General features: G+C 36.0%; 2 protein-coding genes across 8 annotated transcripts in view; one reads left to right on the forward strand and one right to left on the reverse strand.

Annotated features, from left to right (window-relative positions):
• LOC125837997 (protein WVD2-like 4) overlaps positions 1–19,239 on the forward strand; it is an 81,856-nt gene that overhangs the window by 18,375 nt on the left and 44,242 nt on the right. The gene's annotated exons all lie outside the window — the stretch shown is intronic.
• LOC125837908 (uncharacterized) lies at positions 659–16,624 on the reverse strand. Of its 7 annotated transcripts, none has more exons than XM_049517009.1 (24): positions 16,446–16,624; positions 16,126–16,329; positions 15,281–15,824; positions 14,824–14,940; positions 13,013–13,342; positions 12,579–12,929; positions 12,384–12,497; positions 12,171–12,299; positions 11,952–12,083; positions 11,568–11,867; positions 10,912–11,382; positions 10,338–10,734; positions 9,938–10,246; positions 9,538–9,843; positions 9,137–9,442; positions 8,891–9,037; positions 8,345–8,769; positions 6,353–6,475; positions 6,085–6,165; positions 3,886–3,939; positions 3,635–3,786; positions 3,264–3,318; positions 3,088–3,173; positions 659–935 (listed from the first exon to the last, which is right to left on the reverse strand). In XM_049517009.1, exons 2-22 carry the CDS (start codon positions 16,299–16,301, stop codon positions 3,297–3,299), a joined length of 4,986 nt encoding a protein of 1,661 aa, XP_049372966.1. In that variant the 5' UTR covers positions 16,302–16,329; positions 16,446–16,624; the 3' UTR covers positions 659–935; positions 3,088–3,173; positions 3,264–3,296. The 7 variants fall into 7 exon arrangements, with proteins under 7 accessions (XP_049372966.1, XP_049372959.1, XP_049372942.1 ...); XM_049517002.1 differs by having other exon boundaries at positions 11,955–12,083; positions 12,168–12,299; positions 16,446–16,623; XM_049516985.1 differs by having other exon boundaries at positions 12,168–12,299; positions 16,446–16,623.

Raw genomic sequence — 19,239 nt, forward strand, 5'->3', positions numbered from 1 at the left:
GATCAAAAATGGGATTTTGGCATACTAATTAGATTTATCAACTTGACTGCAAAGTGATCAAAAAAATTCTAAAATAAGAAAAATTATATCCATGTAGAAAAACCTGTAAAGGCACTCTAGCATTTTGAGCATACACATGGCTTATGTAAGCTCGGACTCTTCAAAAATATCGACGGGTGTGTGTTGGAGGATCTGACAACATTTTTGAAGAGTCCAAACAATATGATTCCCGCATTCATTGCTAAAATTACTCTTACCCCAGGGACATCAACATATAGTCAGGGTACCAACTTAACCTCTTAGATCTTAAATCGAGTTTCGGGTCAAACTCTCCTAACATGCTAGACAGCAGATTATGGCAATATGTATCGATGGAAAGATTATCGAGAGTAATAATTCACAAATAACACAGCATGTTAACCCGTAGATGTAAAGATTGACGAAAATAAATAGCGCATTCACACACACAGAGACAAGATATCTCAACAACAACATCCCCAATGTAATCTTCCAACAAGTGGAGACTGGGGAGAGTAAGATGTACACAGACCTTACCCCTACCTTTGAGAGGAAGAGAGACTATTTCCGATAGACCCTCGCAACACGAGATATCTCAACATAACAACCAAATAACTAAAAGGTACTTTGAATTCCGTGAAATTAAATATGGTATTATATTATACTTGAAATGTGAAGGTATATTGTAATGTATGTCTGTACACGAGATATAGTTCCAAAAGAGTGCCTTGAAATTGCATAATAAAAGAACAACCGATTTTGAATTCTTAAGAGGAGGAACTCATCTGCAACTGTGATATCTACAAGAAAATATGCAAGGGGCACACACTCGTCGTCCTTTTTTCACAAGAATGCGTAAACCCGGAAGTACGTGTATGCATCTGGTACCGCCCGACCAGGAGTTGCAAGGGCAAACCCTGAAATGGCATCAAAGTAGCAAAACGAAGTTACAAAGTATATTGGCCTAAAATGCTATTATTAAAATTTGCAATCCTCACATCCATTTTCAAATTAACATCAATAGGGATTTGGGTCCTATGTCTTATACGTGCATTGTATTACATCTTTTGGGATTTATACAGATCCATATACAATCACCTTCAAAGTAGCTCAAGTAGATAATTACTTTACATAATTCTAAAAGTAAAGCCTCTCTACCCCACAAAGGTAGATAAGGTGTGTGTACATCCTACCCTCGTTAGACCCCACTTGTTATATTGCTAAAAGTAAAGGTGAACACAACCAAATCAATTGCCTCAACAAAGCAGGGAAGAGAGAAAGAGAGTGCAGAAAGCAGAGAGACACACACACACAACAACATACCCAGTGTAATCCCACAAATACCGTGTAGGGCGAATAAAGTGTACGCAGACATATGTGGCTCGAATCCTTCAAAAATGTTGTCGGGTGGGCATTGAATCCTTCAAGAGTTCTTTTTAAGAGGATCTAACATAGATGTAGGCGGTGGCAGCATTGTTGGAGAATCAAAGCAACATAGGTTCCCCCATCTATCCTAGAACTTCTATTTTAAAGATCTTCGGTCTATTTAACAATTACTCATTACTATAATACTTGTGACGCAGGGAGTGTATAAGTTCATCTCTTACCTTCTTTTCTCTTGGATTGATTTTATGTATTTCCTTTGTATTGAATCTTGTTTGGAATATTAATTAGTAAAGTTGTTTCATATTTGTTAGGTCAAACACTTCGAGTTGTTATTCTAATATGTATAATTTAAATTCACCATATCCTTTATTCTTTCTTAGTGTGCTTCTGTATATTTCTTTTGCTTTCACTACCGCAAGACTATCTACTAAAGAGCTTGCACCCACTAAATGAAGGTTTCACTAGCTGGCTGGCAAGAAAAAAAGAAATTACATACAAAGAGCGACTCAAACATGTTTCTTCTCCTTTTGTTATACTGGAGAAATACTCGAGGATTAGTGGGAGCAAAATTCAAGACAATTGATAATGGGTTCATCCTTATATCCTTTTTCAACTTAAGTACCGGGCTTTTTGTCTGCGACAGGATTCAAACTCATGAAGCGCGCGCACACATCACAATCTGTATTTTTAGTGCTAGACTGGCCCTGGAGCCTTTTAGAATAAAGATGAAGTACCTTAACATTTACACCAATTACTATTTTTCGAAAGAATTTCTCCCAACTCTTACACGCCTCTATTCCTTATAGTATGATCCCTGATGTGTACAAAGAATGACCAAAAAAAAAAACTTCATATTTTCCTGACCTATAGACAATACATATATTGCATCTTAATCCAGGTAGCTATCCATTGGAGAAGCGCTAGATTGTCTGAACTACAAAGGCATGAAGATTTGCATCTAGGGAGGAGCTGGAGCCTTTTAGAATAAAGATGAAGTACCTTAACATTTACACCAATTACTATTTTTTGAAAGAATTTCTCCCAACTCTTACACGCCTCTATTCCTTATAGTATGATCCCTGATGTGTACAGAGAATGACAAAAAAAAAAAACTTCATATTTTCCTGACCTATAGACAATACATATATTGCATCTTAATCAAGGTAGCTATCCATTGGAGAAGCGCTAGATTGTCTGAACTACAAAGGCACGAAGATTTGCATCTAGGGAGGAGCTGAAGCCTTTTAGAATAAAGATGAAGTACCTTAACATTTACACCAATTACTATTTTTCGAAAGAATTTCTCCCAACTCTTACACGCCTCTATTCCTTATAGTATGATCCCTGATGTGTACAAAGAATGACCAAAAAAAACTTCATATTTTCCTGACCTATAGACAATACATATATTGCATCTTAATCCAGGTAGCTATCCATTGGAGAAGCGCTAGATTGTCTGAACTACAAAGGCATGAAGATTTGCGTCTAGGGAGGAGTCATCCACGACAATTCAAAGGCAACATATTCTGTTGAGATACATTGCAAATAGTGACAACTAATAAAATGCATATCAAACACTAGTAGTGAAAGATGGCTATATTCAAAAACCAATAGTTCCACTACAATGTATAAATTGGTTTCTGCTTCTAGAAACATAAAAATAGGAACTGCTATCGACAATACCATTGCTTACAAGATGTACACGATGACGTACTCTGTGCAAACTGCAGCATGGGTGTCCTTGGAAACCACAGGTCAAGAACAGACCCCTAAGAAGAAGAAAAAGGAGTTAGTACTGGAAAACAAAGAGACAGCAAACAGAATAAACTCAAAGAAATTTCAGAAGCAAATTAAAATACCTAACACATCAGATCTGGCATCTCTTTTGCATTTCAATTCATCGAGCCACGACACCTGATGAGACAATGCATATAATAACAAAATAAGGTTAAGGCCTTTGCTGATCCTTAACAAACCTAAACAACGAAAGCTTAACTGAAATAGCAGTGTACTAAGACATCACCGGAGAAACAAATGTCTTGGAAAAGAATCAAAGGGTATAATAGTCTATAAACTATCATCTTGTTATAGAGAGATTGTCTTTCGCTATTTTAACTAGCACACAAAGGATAAAGCTAGCAATCAATTTCTTCCCCTGTGCAATACTGTGTTATATCGCGCACACAATAAAATATAGATAAAAATTCAATCATCAACAATAGTCTTATACCTCTTAGAACCACAATTACACGGGATCTTCTTTTCCTCCAAGGGAAACTTGTAGTTGTAAGTTATCTCTTCACCAGCTGCAATATGCCGCTTAGCATATATGAAGATCTTTTTCTGACCCTCAACACTTATAACTTTTGTATAGCAATTTGGCTGCAACATATGTTAAGATCAAGCAGATGACATTATCGAGTTGAAATCCTATGACACTTCATGTCACACAGTCGTAAATTCCAATAGTAAGAAAATCACCTCACAAGAATGGTTTACGAATCTGGCAATACCACCACGTTTTGTTGCATCAACCTTCATAAAACACAGTCAGTTATTAAGAAATGCCTGCTCAATCTTTATGAAATTAACAATTTTTCATAATATGCAGCACATTATGACTATTGGTTCAAGATCGGATTAATTAGAGCCTGTTTGGATTTGGTTTATTTTAAGTGTTTTTAAGCCAAAATAGCTTTTAAGCACTTTTGGAGTGTTTGGATAAATTAAAAAAGTGCTTATAAGCACTTGGTTTAAAGCTAAAATGATAAAAATAAGTCATAAGTTAGAATTTCTAACTTATGGCTTATAAGTCAAACTAAAAGCCAATCCAAACAGGCTCTTAGACTAGATTCCCAGCAAAATTGCATAAACTGGAAAAGCATTCCTTTAGCTTTAGCATTACACAAAAAGCTATCACAATTCACTTGCAACCCCTGGTAATGTGAGAATTGCATCCACTATTCCAGAAACACACAACAGCGATTTTGATTACAAGATTAAGCAATGGCTTTCAGATTCAGCAAGTAAAACACCTAAATCCTTAGGGTTGTTTGGTGAGAGGGATTAGAAAAACTAATCTCATCATCAAACCTCGCACAGAATTATGCAGTGTTTGGTTGGCCATATAAGAAAAATAATCTCAAAAATAATGCAAAGTTTGTTCAACGGTATTTAAATAATTACCGCACTAGCTATGCAGGAATCTATGTATCATTTTATGCGGGATAGAATGTGTAAATGGGGATAAAGTATTTAAAGACAAATATTTAAAGACAAAGGTACTCTTAAAAAGCAAGTATTTCCTAAATACCATTCCTTGTCTTATTATTCACACTCAGCTTGCGCTACTCCTAACCCTGAGGGGTAGCTCAGCTGGTAAAGGCCTGGGACAAAGTCCTTCAGGTCGCCGGTTCGAGCCCCAGCAGGGCCACTGGAGGCATTACAAACCGGCCGCGTCTCCAGGGCCCCGTGGAACTAACCGTGGTGGACCCGCCTTGAAACAGCGGGACCCGGTGGGTACAGCTAGTCGGGTTCGCAAAGCGACGCCCGGAAACCACGGTAAAAAAAAAAAAAAAAAAAAAAAAAGCTTGCGCTACTCCTTGTATCTTTTCTCCGGGTGGTTTTGGAGAACATCAACACACAATTTCATTTCTCGACATTATTAAACATACCTACTGTATTCCTACAAGTGGAGTCTAGGGATGGTAGAGTGTACGCAAACCTTACCCCTACCTCTGGATAAAGAGGTTTTTTTTAGACAGCTGGATAGAGAGGTTGTTTCCAAAAGATTCAACATTATTAGTCATTGCATAAAAGTCCATCAATATTAATCACCGCATAAATAATCCTCGCATGTGAACCAAACAACCCCTTAAATTACAACCTATTTAAAACTAAGCTCCTTGAGGTACACATGCATGGAGAACATTATGAGAAGTTAAAATTCTCCTTGATATCCCACCCCTTGGGTACGTCCCTGCGTCAACACGGGATACTTTTTGTACCAGGCTGCCCCTTTTTTCAATCCCACATCCAATCTTTTTAAGGATATAAGCAATTAGAAATCACCAAAGAAATATTGGACCTTCAACGTGGCCATTGGTTCATGGAAAACTTAAACCTGACTCTTACAAGTAGAAAAGCCAAAAAGCTATTTATCCTAGCATTAAAATTGATAGGATCTACCGTTCCAAAGAAAAAAAATGAATAGGATCTGATCACCTATTTTTGCATTGCTCTACTGCAATGAGATTTTGTTGGGAGTACTGGAAAGACTTATCAATGAGCTTCTTACAAACAGATTTTGGGCCATTAAGAAGAAAATAATGCCTTCTTGCTTCTATAACATGATCTTCTCAAACACACAGTACAGCAAGAACATTTCAACAACAATAAATGGCAATCAAATTGGGATAACAAGTTATCCTAGCATCAGTTTGATCCAAGAGTAATGGCTTTTAGGATAGATATAGACAGACAGAGCACAGCTAGAATAGAATTTCTACTTCATTTTGGTTTTGGCCGACTTAAGGTTAAAAGGCATTTCATCCTAACCTGTGACTCTTTCTTTTCAGAATTTGTATAAAAAAATAATTCTATCCAAAATAGAAACATGAGAGGAATCTACTTCATCAAGTAAATTCTATAAGAAACTGAATTCTCCAACTACTTGCTCACCACATAATCATCATCCAGTCTGAAAAGGTAACTGCTCCCAATTCCTATCTTCTCATAATAGTGCTCTCGTATGTCAGATACCTGAGAATCTCAAAAAGGAGAGGAGTAAGATTTCAAATAATGAACACTTGAGATCAGTGTTTCAGACAATCAAACAAAATCACTAGTACACAAATAAACAAAGCTAAGACACCAAAATGCATGAAGAAAACTTGCGGCAAAAGCAGCAAGCTGGAATGTACTTCAGGTTTGGAAGCAATGCTCTTACACGACGACGTATAAGCTCTCCAACATATTCAATGACAAAGTCTTCAGCATCAATAGGCTCAAGGGCAACAAGACCCCAGTCATGTATCTTACTTTGTTGGAAGCGAAGGCGCTTCTTCCTAGCCTACAAAAGACGTAGATGAATATGTAACTTGTATATAACCAAAAAAAAAAAAAAAACTAACATATACAAATCGCCCGTGCTGAGCACAAGCCCAAGCATTACTTTGAACACAATTTACTAATCAAACTCTTGACTTATTTTTTTGTTTCAGATAGTTAATCAACAATCAATGCACAAAGTACATAAGTTTTATCAATATCCTTTTAATAATGGGCATTATAAATTATTTCAGCAATGTTAACAATTCAAAAAACAAACAACGATAAAACATTATTGGACACAATTCAAAAAAAAAAATCAACAGTAGGGTTATTATTAATTAAACGATTTGTAGTATCGTAAGAGGTTCTTTTTAAAAATTAAGTTATTTTTAAAATAAAAAAGCAAGGCTTTGAAGCCGCATAAATTTTCCACTCCTGTTTTACAAAATAAGAGAGGACTAATATGATGCTCTCTATTAAATAATTGGCTTTTGTTATATTCTTGGTGATTCTTCCTTTATCAGTTCTCCTTTTTAGTAATCTTTTTGGTGCATAATAGTTAAAAAGGAAAAACTTATCCTTCCATTATCTTTCAAACTTCAATAAGATTTCCTTTCCTTTATAGCTACTAAGATGTTACTGTTCGCTAAGTTTAAAAAGTCCAAAGAGCTCTTCACTGAAAGATTAAAGTTGAAATATGGAAGTGATGTATAGTACCTCAATACATACATATTCATTAATGACATTCAAAATTTAAAGAAGTATCTATGGAAAAAAAAGAAGTAAAAGGAGCAACTCAGATGCTTAATAGACATAACTTTAAAAGGATATTTTTAAAAAAGTTAAAGATTTATAAAAAAAATTAATGGGGAAAAAAATTGTACATGATCTGTCAAAAGAATGTAAAATAATAAATGGAGTAATATCTGTCATCATTTGAAATGAATGTAAAATGACAAATGGAGTAATATATGTCATCATTTGAATTAGAGATGAAGTATCTAAGTTACAAAAAAACTAATTAAAATAAGTTGCATGACCATAAGCCCCTCAAACTAAATTTATATACATACTTGTCCCTTTTTAAAACAATAATGAATATACAAATGTCACTGTCATAGTGCATATGATGTCACTGCCTTGAATGCTTTTGGGGCAAAAAAAATGAACCCAAACATTGCTAAATTTATCAAAGTGCACAGGAGACTTTATTGTTATTAAATGAAGTGAAAAAGAGGGGTAAAACAAGGTATTATAAAAGAGGTAAGAAGGCTTAACAGTTAAATGCATTTCAAAAGCTGCAGGTGGGATCCATTTCCACAATAAGAAGAAAAAGAAGAATTTTGCCAACTTGAATATGAATATGAACTACGACAAGGAAAATCAATCCTTAAAAAGACAAACATTGAATTGCTCTCGTGTAACATATCCGGATTTTCTTTGTCTATTGACTGAGTTCCCCTTTTTAGTTTGTGTTTTTCCAATATGTTAGATGTGGAGATGAAGGTCCAAAGCAGGAGCTAGCATTCAAATGTGGGCGGAACTTCACTCTTTTTTAGGAGAGCTGCCTATGTACCCTCTCTTTTCAGCAAGAAAAGAAAAAGAATAAAGTCCCACGTAGTTCACAGTTAATCAGCCCACACAGAACCATTAGTCTTTGACAAAAGTCAAAGGGCATATTTATTAAAGAGGATGAATTCTTTCAAGTAAGCTACAGTAAATCCATTTGAAAGCCAATAGAATTATTTTAGTTTATTGAGTTACATCATAACCCAGTATCTGAAGGCTTTCCCGTCAAATCACGTTGACGGGAAGCTCCTCTCTTTCTCCCTTATTAATTGTAGTAAAGTTAAAGAAACACATATAACAAGGCAAATTCTCATGTTACCTTCAATTGAGTAGCTTTCAAGAGGTCAGCACCCTCGGCAGCAGCAAGGAGGTTGCGCAACTTAACCCTATTTGTTCTTGCAGAAAGTCCCTTAACATTTAACATTTGAGAACCATTAGCATCTGAACTAACAGATTGTATATGAACAACCTTAGTTCCCCTAACACGAGCCCTTTCGGCAGGACTTGCCCTCAACGACCATTTACGCCACTCCCAACCATTGATCGAAGTTCGAGCACAGCCAACTGATTGTGAACAATGTTTTGCTATCCGGGATTTACCCTTCTGGTTCTTCTCTGGAGTAGCCACCTTTGTTGCAGCTTGGTTGCCAACACCACTTGATTGTCTCTGAAATTTTCTTGAACGAGATGCTGTCAGATTATCCTCTAGTTTTCTCTTTTTCAAATCCGGTAATTTGGCTGCTGCTTCAATAGCCCAACCAAGACACATATTAATGAGGCAATAAACATGAGAGATCATGTGAACACTGATAACATAGAAAAAGGAAAAATAGAGCATCAATTTAGATGAAATGTAAACACTAACATTTAGGAGTCTTCTTCGAACAAGAGGGTGGTTGCATTTCTTGAGTGCCCAATTCCCTGTTTGCAACCTCAGCCACCTTTCCATCACCACTGGAGTCCGCAGCAACTAAAGTAGCCTTCAGTTTACTGTGGCCTGTATTACTTCTCCCTGCAACACAATTCAGTACAGTATGACAAACATGACTAATTAATATAATGTCTTATTCTGGTAACATCTGAGAAAACTAACTCAAGAAAATTGAAAGACCTCGGGAAACAGATGCAACTTTCTCTGAGATGGTGTTAAAATTAATAACCGATGATGGAGGAACAACTAAAGACGCATTAGTGAATAACTCTTTGTGACAATCTTTCAGCCCAATTTCCTCAACACATAAAGCTGCATTGTCACCTTTATTGATCTCTGTTTCCTCCCCTAAGTGATCTTGCTTCGTTGACTTGTTAATAGTTCTTTTTTTGAAGCCAATGTTTCCATCAACCATCCCATTATCACTGGAGACCTCAGTGACATTAGCAGCCTTCAGTTTTTTGCGGCTTGCATTTCTTCTTCTCGCTGCAAAATTTTAAACAGTATGATAAACATGATCAATAAATAAATGTCCTTTTCTAATAAAATATGAAAAAACTAACTCGGGAAAACTGAAATACCTTGGGAAACAGATGCGACTTTCTCTGAGATAATGTCAGAATTAATAACAGATGATGGAGGAACAATTAAAGACACATTAGTTAACAACTCTCTGCGACAATCTTTCAGCCCAATTTCCTTAACATTTAAAGCTGCATTGTCACCTTTAGTGCTTTCTGTTGCCTCCCCCAAGAGATCTTGTTTCCTTGACTTGTCAATAGATCTCTTTTTGAAGCCAACATCTTCACCAACCTTCCCATTATCACTGGAGACCTCAGCGACAAAAGCATCCTTCAGTTTTTTGCGGCTTGCACTACTTCCCCTCGCTGAAAAATTTACAACAGTATGATAAACATCATCTATAATATAATGTCCTTTCTGGGAACATTTAAAAAATCTAACTCAAGAAAACTGAAATACCTTTGGAAACAGATGCAATTTTCTCTGAGATAGTGTTACAATTAGTAACAGATGATGGAGGAACAACTAAAGAAGCATTAGCGAACAACTCTCTGAGACAATCTTTCGGCCCAATTGCAATGCCATTTAAATCTGCATTGTCAACTTTAGTGCTCCCCGTTGCCTCCCCCAAGAGATCTTGTTTCCTTGACTTCTTGCTAATAGATCTCTTTCTGAAGACAACGTCTCCATCAACCTTTCCATTATCACTGCAGACCTCAGCAACAAAAATGGTCTTCAGTTTTTTGCGGCTTGCATTACTTTTCCCCGCTGCATAATTTAGTACAGTATGGCAAACATGTCTAATAAATATAATGTCCATTCTGGTAACATTTGAGAAAACTCAGGAAAACTGAAATACCTTTGGAGACAGAAGCAACTTTCTCCGAGCTAGTGTTACAACTAATAACCGATGATGGAGGAACAACTAAAGAGGCATTAGTGAACAACTCTCTGCGACAATCTTTCTGCCCAATTTCCTTCTCACTTGAAGTTGCACTGTCACCTTTAGTGTTCTCTGTTGCCTCTCCCGAGAGATCTTTTTTCTTTGACTTGTTTAGAGAACTCTTTTCATAGCCAATGTCTCCACCAGGGAGAGGCTGCGATGAAGAGCCTGACTTTCTTTTAACCATCTTTTTCTTTCTGTAATATGTATATTTCCCCACTGCTGTAGGTACCTTAGGAAAACCATCCCCACTTTTGCTTAATGCATCTGGAGATTTATCACGTGTCTCATCACCCGCTTTGCTTCTTGTAACCTGACAAAGCAAAAGTAGCATTCAGAAGAGCTTAACTCTTTACACTGAGGAAATTTAATCTCTAAATTTAGGGGAAGAATCGACTCTCTGAACTGAGGGGAAAAAATTAACTCAGTGAAATGAAAAAAAATTAACTCTTTGAACTGACAGTTTTAGAAAACCAACAATTGCACTTACCGGAGAATCCTCTGATTTACTACATCTCCTCGCAGAAGACGAAGTTGTCAAAAAGTTTCTAATTATATCATCAACAAGAAAACTTTTCAACTCTCTCAGTGCTTTCTCATGTACCCTCTGCCGGCAATTTGACAGGGTCGCATACCATATTATTCTCAAAATAGAATCATCAGACGTAGCAAGTCGAACTTTAGAAGTTTGTACAGGAACAGCTTCGCATTCAGGTGGTTGCAGCTCATCAGTCATTTCATTACTGGAGGCATTGTCTAAACCAGCAGACTTCTGAAATGCCCTTGAAAACCAATCTGACACAGGAATCACATATGGATCAAGAGAGTTCTGGTGCAATGATTTTTTGCGCGAGGAAGTATTCTGAATATCAACATGAGTTAAATTTTCTGACACCAAAATGGCCTCAGAAGAGTCATTTTGACTTGCACCGCCATTAAAAATCTTTGGGTCCTCAGCAACCTGCAGAATAAAACTGTTCCTTGAGATGCTGAAGTTCATTATATTGCGGTAAGCATTGGCATCTCGAATTATACAGGGGAAACTTTATCAGGTAAAGGATTACTTCAACAAAATCTCTCCACCACCTATGCACTTCTAGGGGAGGGACAAAGTTTACACAGATCACAGCAAGTTCAAATATTCACCTTGATTATCACGCCATCTTTAAGCGAATCAACTTTTCCCATCACCTCTTCATGCAAAAGGCTAGTGAAATAATCTTCCAAGGACATCTTTGCAGACAAGTGGAGTTCATCAAATACACTCTCAAGGATAGGTTGCATACAATCATCAGCTTCAGGGTCCGTTGCATGACTGGATCTCGACAACACCTTTTCATCATTAAAAGGTGATGAAACTGAAGGCAAATCCACTGTCATATTCTTCTCCTCAAACCCTGGAGGGAAATCAAGATCACAGCCGAAAGATTCTTGCTCCACTTGCAACTGCAACGTCATAAGTCCGTCTGTAAGGAAGCACACACAACCACTGCAAATTGACAGGAAAAACAACAGCATAAAAAAACTTACAACTTCAGTAGAGAGCTCCACGGTGCAATCTTTTGATGACAAAACTGAAGGCAAATCCGCTGTCAAGTTCTTCTCCTCAAACCCTGGGGGGAAATCAAGATCACAGCCAAAAGATTCTTGCTCCACTTGCAACTGCAAAGTCACAAGTCAGTCTGTAAGGAAGCACACACAACCACTACAAATTGACAGGAAAAACAACAGCATAAAAAAGCTTACAACTTCAGTAGAGAGCTCCGCGGTGCGATCTTTTGATGACGAAACTGAAGGAATATCTGCTGTCATACTCTTCTCCTCAAACCCTGGGGGAAAATCAGGATCACAGCCAAAAGATTCTTCCTCCACATGCAGCTGCAAAGTCATAAGTCAATCTGTAAGGCAGCAGCGACAGCCACTGCAAATTGACAGGAAAAACAACAGCATAGAAAACCTTACAACTTCAGTAGAAAGCTCCACGGTGCAATCTTTTGATGACGAAACTGAAGGCAAATCCACTGTCACATTCTTTTTCTCAAACCCTGGGGGAAAGGATTCTTCCTCCACTTGCAACTATAAAGTTATAGGTCTGTCAGTAAGACAGGATACGCAAGCACTGCAAAATGACCCCAAAAATCAGCATAAAAAGCTTACAACTTCAGTAGAAAGCTTTGTGGTGCAATTAGCATATGATATTGCTGGAATGTTCGATTCAACCATCAGACAAGGAGGTGACCATCGTTTTCTCTTCCTCCACGCAGATGAATACTCTGAAACATGGTCATAGAAGACAGCATTCCAGATATTTTGCATGCAAGAGTCAAATAATTTCCTGCAAACAACTGTATAAGAATCACAATAGTTCTCAAAGCTTCCAACAGATTTTGAGCTTCCTGAAGACTTCAAAGGGATTTCAGCAGCAGGAGATTTCCGGTTAAGAAGATTAGGAGCTTCTGCACTCCTCTCAGGATCAATTAAGGCCTTACTGCCACCAAAACCTGCAGACTGTTCACATAAATGATAAGTAGCATGCAAGATTCGAAATTTCAATTCCACTCACTTCTATTTCATGCTTGAACGTTATTTACCATTCTGGTACCAGGAGATGACATCTTGACAGACTGATTAGTGACTTTCTTTTGATTAGTGGCTTTCTTGAGATCTTTCTTTTCAGAGATGCACTCTGAAATTGCATGGCTAACAATCTCATCAAGTAGAGTCCTACGGGCTGCTTTCATAATAACCATATGTAGCTGGGAGCATACTTCTTGAGAAATTTCGGATACAAAATCTTGTAAAGATGCAGTCTCATGCCCATCGGGATTAGACAAAAAGAGAGCTCCAGGGGTAGCCGTAGTCCAACTACTAATCAAAGATTTCAAACTAAAGGGTCTATACTTATCAGCAACATGATGTATCTGCAAAAGTCAACATCAATGAGCAAGCAATAAGCACATACCACTTAGGTGTAGTATCACATAGCTTGAAAGAGTTGGACAATCTCCAATGAAAACAAGCAACGAGGGAAAAAAAGGTCAAAATCCTCAAATCAACACAAAACCAGTTAAAAGAAAACTTAATTGGTGCTTAGTTACCATGGCTCTTCTATGGGAACAAAAACTTGAAGAAACTTGTAAAACTTAAAATAACCTACTAAATGAGGCAAATAGGTATTCATAGAGAAGTAAATGTACCCAAAAAAATCAAGTAGAAGCCCTAATAAACACTGAAGCAATTAGTTCAGAAACCTAAGTAAAAATTAAAAGCAACTACTTAAAAGAGTAGAATTCTCTGGTGATTATCTCTATGGTTGCAAATGACCGAACTCTTCGATTTTAAACTCATTAATAATTGGTACCATGAACTGTCTTTCCAACGGTCTAGAACCTAAATTAATAGTTAAACTATATGAGGCTTAAACAAAGGGAAGCAAGTTGAAACTCATGGTATAATTAAAAAAGGGGAAATAAAGTTAAACTGATGTGAAGATTGGTGAAGAAAAGAGGAAACTACTTCACAGAATTGCTTAGTTAATTTTGGGTTCAGTTCGGAGAGTGCAGCGTGGAACAATTTATATAAAAGTACAATAGACTAACAGTTTGTAGATAGACCTTTCCAAGTTTTGACAAGACCATTAACCAAGCGACAAGCACAAAGAATGTAGGAAAATTATGCCAAATTCAAAATGGCAAGTTTGGAGGATATCGGAAGATGAGTGAGAATATAATCCTACAGATAAAATGGGAAGAGACTACGGGTTAAGTAAGGCCAAATTGACACAAGCCGGGAGGAAGAAAAAGACAACAAGAACAATAGAGATCCGACGAGCCCATACAGAAACAAGAACAGGATGCTTTTTGGAATATGCAAGAAAGTATGGTAATAGAACTTAGCACAACAGAAATTCTGAGAATTCACCTTTACAGAAATGAATCCTATTAAGTTCCCACTGTATGAACAACGTTATCACAAACAAAAAGGCTCCATTTCCTAGGTTGTTCATAAAAATAATATATACAGCCACTCCCCACCTCCCCAAGTTTGCTTCTATAGTAAAAAAATTATATGCACTCATAAAAATACTTATATTCAGACAAAAGAGTTCTCTCAGTTTTTATACTTCGACTAAAACCCAGCCATATCTAATTTAAAAAAGTTAAGTGATCAGTAGCAGTGTAGCAGCTCAATCGAGGGATTCCACCCATCAAAACCGGGTAAACTGTTTTACATATGTTCAGTTTACATATAGCCTATAGCTCAGAAAATCCAATTGTACATCCAACATAATAAAACAAACATCTTCCAACAGAAAGGCTGGGATAGTAGGAGAAACAGCTGCACCATGTACTACAGAGCTAAATATAGGACCTAGAAAAATGCTACGGAAACACACACTCACCATCACTGAATCCACAATGTATCCATAATGACACCATGAATAAAGCTCCATAAGAGAGTGCGGCCCATGTTTCGTCCCTTCATGATCTTCAAAGAACCAACACGATTCTTCGTTGACCTATTTCACACACAATTAAGCAAAGAAAGTCATAAGAAGGGAATCGAAATTGCAGAAAATACAAGAAGTCTATTTGTCCTCCATCAAAACAATAAAAGTCTGTTTGTCTCCTCCAGATTACATAATTACATTTGTTGCAATTTGTGAATAGCAAGTAATTATATTTTTGGTCTCTACGAGAGTCAATTTCTTTTTCTTTTTCTTTTTCTTTTTTTGGAGAAAGGTGACACCTCTAAGAGAGAGTAGAGACAAAGTTACACACAACGGCTTGAAGAAGCAAGTAATTAAAAAAGTATCACCACAGAACAACACAAATCCTTAAATGTAAAAGAGAAAGTACCGAAGAGGTAGACGGAGCAAATGTTCCGGCAGAGCCAGCGGTCACCATCTGTTGGTTCGAGTAATGAGTTCCATGTTCAGCCACCGAGTTAGAATAGGGGGATGTTGTTGGCAACTCCACTCCATTTCCTCCTGAATCTTTGGCAACTCCCATGGACTTATCCGTCGGTCCACTTGCACCAGAGGACGAAACCATTACATAAGCAAAGCCGGTCGCAACATGGTCAGGAAATTGATTGAAATACTTTAAGGGCACTGCATTCGAAATGGTCCCGTTTAAGACGGGATAAACGTGAAGTTCTTCCGGCAAAAAACCAGTAGACAGACCCTCATATAACTGTTCCTTTATGTAAGGACCACACATTTGACCCTGTTCATTGACATACATCCATCCAGTTGCAAGTACACCTTGTGGATACACCACGCTACTCTTGTCAATCGTTGAACTGCCACCGACATCACGAGACGTTGAAACGTTCTCACTCTCTCCATTAGACTGGCAACTCATCTCAACACACAATGGTGAACCAAAATTTTGCAAGCAACTGATAATATCACACCAAACCAAAAAAAAACATAAGAATTAATAAAAGTATAAAATAAGAGTTAAAAGGGTCAAAAACACACCTAAAGTATTTCGATTTTTTGAGTATCATACCTGAGCTATGAGGTGTGTTGAGATAAAAATTTAGTGATAGTACACATAGGAAACTCACCCACCTAGTAGTTCATGTATGAAACTAAAAAAAGGATATTTTAGCTGTGTTTACACCCTTCACTCTATAAATAATTTGGTGTGTGAACACAAAACTAAAAAATACAAACTTCATCGAAAATAGACAATACCCAACAGTTAACTCCATTGTAGACACTACATCATCATGTTTTTCATCCTCAATAGTATCCATTGAAGTTACATCCATTCCCATCAAATCTAAAGACTTTAATCTCTTTCGTGAGTAAAACGGAGGATAATCCATCTCTGTTTCACTGGATTCATAGCAAAACATCGAAGACACCATAACTTTCAACAACAAAAAATCACCAACCCTGAAAAAAATGCAATCTTTTTTACACAAATTCAACCCCACAATCTAAAATTGAATAATTCCAAACATACATCGCAAATTGGAACAAAAATCGAGATGGGTATGAAGAAAACCAACCTATTATAACTTTTGCTGATATGGGGTCAATGAAAACCGAAAAAATCCAAAGGATACCACTGCGATAACCCTACAGAGCAAATCTTGGATGTGTAGAACAAGAATTTCTTCTAGGTATTGATAAAATTGCATATAGAAGTAACCCTTTTAGGGAAAAACAAAGATTTTGTGTGAATTTGTCTGTGAAGGATTGGTAAAGAAGCAGTGAGAGAGGAGGGCAAAAGGGGGTGAAGAACTTAAGGTAAGAGTAAAATAAAAAGAAGAAAAGCAAATACTAAGAGATTTTATTTTTTTTTAATAAATTGAGGTACGAAAAGGGGAAATGGATGTGGAAATTACAAGATCAAAAATCGAATATGTTAAGTGAACGGCTTATGGCCCGTTTGAACATACTATATGAGATTAGATTATATGAATCTGAATTCATGATTGGACGTATAACTTCAATTTTTTAAATTGTATTTTTTGTTATAATATGAAAATTCATAAATTGTGAATTTTATTTTTTTTTCATTTTTATATACTATTATCAAATGAGTGAATTATAGTTCATTGGAAAATTTCTCTGTGTAACATGAACAACAGTGAGGAGTATATGGCCATAAATATTGTATTAGAACAAAGTCAGAACCTAACTTCTGCACCAGTTTAACTCTATATAAAAAATATTTCACTTACCAAAAAAATATATGCATAAGCATAAATGAGAATTAAATACTATTTTACTCTATTTGGAATTCTTAAAGTAAGAGTTGGAGTAGAAATTGTTTGAAGGTACTTTTTATAATATAATGTTTAAAATTTAAATGTATTTTCGTAATTACTATTTATGCGTTCTGTTTTTAAAAACTAGCAAAATCATCAAATTTGACTAATTTATCTTGAAATATGTAATCAAGTCTACTACAAGAGAGTAACATCTCAAAATAGATAGATACATAATGTTAGTATTAGATTCATGTACGAGCTACTACATATTATTACCATTTATTTTCCACTGTTGAAAATTTTAAAAGTCAAAGTTAAAGATGAATTTGTGTGATTATATTTTTGCAAAGAATATTTAGTTGTTTGAATATACTTTTCTTTAAAAAGAAACACCAAATATAACTAAATGAATAAAGGAAAAACAATTTTTTGAGTGTTCTCCAAATTTTAAATACAATTACGTTATATCTAATTTTTTTAATAATCAAATATCAATTTTCAAATAAAGTAAAAAAAATCGTAAACAAATAAATAATTTTTGTGAACAAACTGGTTCCAATTGACTTCCAAAAGTATAGGGAGAATTAGAGTCGTCAAAATGTGCTTAGCCCATGGGGCAGGTCCAACCCAACCCGTTATTAGGGTAGGGTTGGGATAGAGTTTTTCAAGCCCAATCCATATAAGCATTCGGCCCTTAAGGCTTGATTGGGGTCGGGTCATGGACCAAACTATTTATTTGAGGGAAAAGGCTTAAAAATGCCCTTAACCTATTAAAAATGATTCAAAAATGTCCTCCTTCCACCTATTGATTTAAAAATGCCCTTAATGTTTTTTTTAGGTTCAAAAATGTCATTTAGCTAACAAAAATATGACATGAAATTTAACTAAGCAAATGGCCAATTTTCATTGGTCAACAAAATTATTTTATCAAATAAAAAAATTTCACCCAAACCCGTTTTCAACTGGCACTTCATGCGACCTCTGTTCTTTCTTCTTCCTCTATTCCTTTCTCTGTTCTTTCTTCAGCCTCTTTTATTTCTTTAAAAAACAACAATTTTCATTCCCAAAGTAGCTAAGTTGCATTAATTAACTTGATAAAAAAAACAACTAAATTGCAGCATGTAGTAAACTGCAGCTTTTAAGCCCAAAAAAGAGTAACTTTCAACCCAACAAACAACAATTAAAATGAAAGCTTGAAACCCAAAAAATAACAGCTAAATGTAGATTGTAAACCCCCAAAACAACATTTTAACCCAATAAATAGCAACTAAAATGCATAGTAATATTAATCATTGATGCCGCAAGGTGGGAATTTACATACAAAATTCATTCGCATCCACATTGTGAAATGATTTACAATCAATCTTCAAGAACTATTACACGATTAACCTTGACTAAGAAACTAATCTTTTATACATTAAATAGGAAGAAAGAAAACACAAATTAAATAAAAAGGGTAGTGAGGAAAAGGGGAAGGGGACGAAAGAAAGAAGAGAGACAAAAGTTGGGTTAGATTAATTTGAAATAGGTTTGAGTGTCGGGTTTGAAATGGGTTTGGGTGGGGTTTTTTTATATTTGATAAAATAATTATGTTGACCAATGAAAATCGGCCATTTGTTTAGTTAAATTCAATATCATATTTATGTTAACTAAAGGGCATTTTTGAACCATTTTCAATAGGTTGAGGACATTTTTGAACCTTTTCCTTTATTTGAGGATAACTTACAACAATCTCACTAATATATGAGATAATTACTTAAATGCATGTTATGTTATATATAACGAATCTTACCAAATTTTGGTATGTCTAGATACATGTATCTCGGGATATATGAACTCAAAATTAGGTTAATTTTTTCTAGATACTCATACACTCTTCAAGTGGATTCGCATGTATGTAGGATACATAGACAAATCTCTCGCTCTCGCCTCCCTCCCATCTCGCTCGCCACTTTCTTATCTCGCTCGTGTATCTCGGATGCATCACACCAGATACATGTATCTCGCGTATCTAGTATCCTAGATACATGTTAATCACACTATATTTTTTTTACTATTGTTAGTAAAAACAACACCATTATTTGCA

The sequence above is a fragment of the Solanum verrucosum genome, unplaced genomic scaffold (genome assembly GCF_900185275.1).
Source record: "Solanum verrucosum unplaced genomic scaffold, falcon-dt-bn FXZP01000284.1, whole genome shotgun sequence".
Classification (NCBI taxonomy): Eukaryota; Viridiplantae; Streptophyta; class Magnoliopsida; order Solanales; family Solanaceae; genus Solanum; species Solanum verrucosum.

What these genes read in the sequence shown, in the direction of transcription:
- LOC125837908 (XM_049516985.1), bottom strand. Translation starts at nt 16,301, where the DNA reads ATGGTGTCTTCGATGTTTTGCTATGAATCCAGTGAAACAGAGATGGAT. An exon ending in TGGAGCTTTCTACTGAAGTT is followed by an intron (nt 12,300 to 12,383) that starts GTAAGGTTTTCT and finishes ATGACTTTGCAG; the next exon opens with CTGCATGTGGAGGAAGAATC. An exon ending in GAGAGCTTATACGTCGTCGT is followed by an intron (nt 6,166 to 6,352) that starts GTAAGAGCATTG and finishes TGAGATTCTCAG; the next exon opens with GTATCTGACATACGAGAGCA.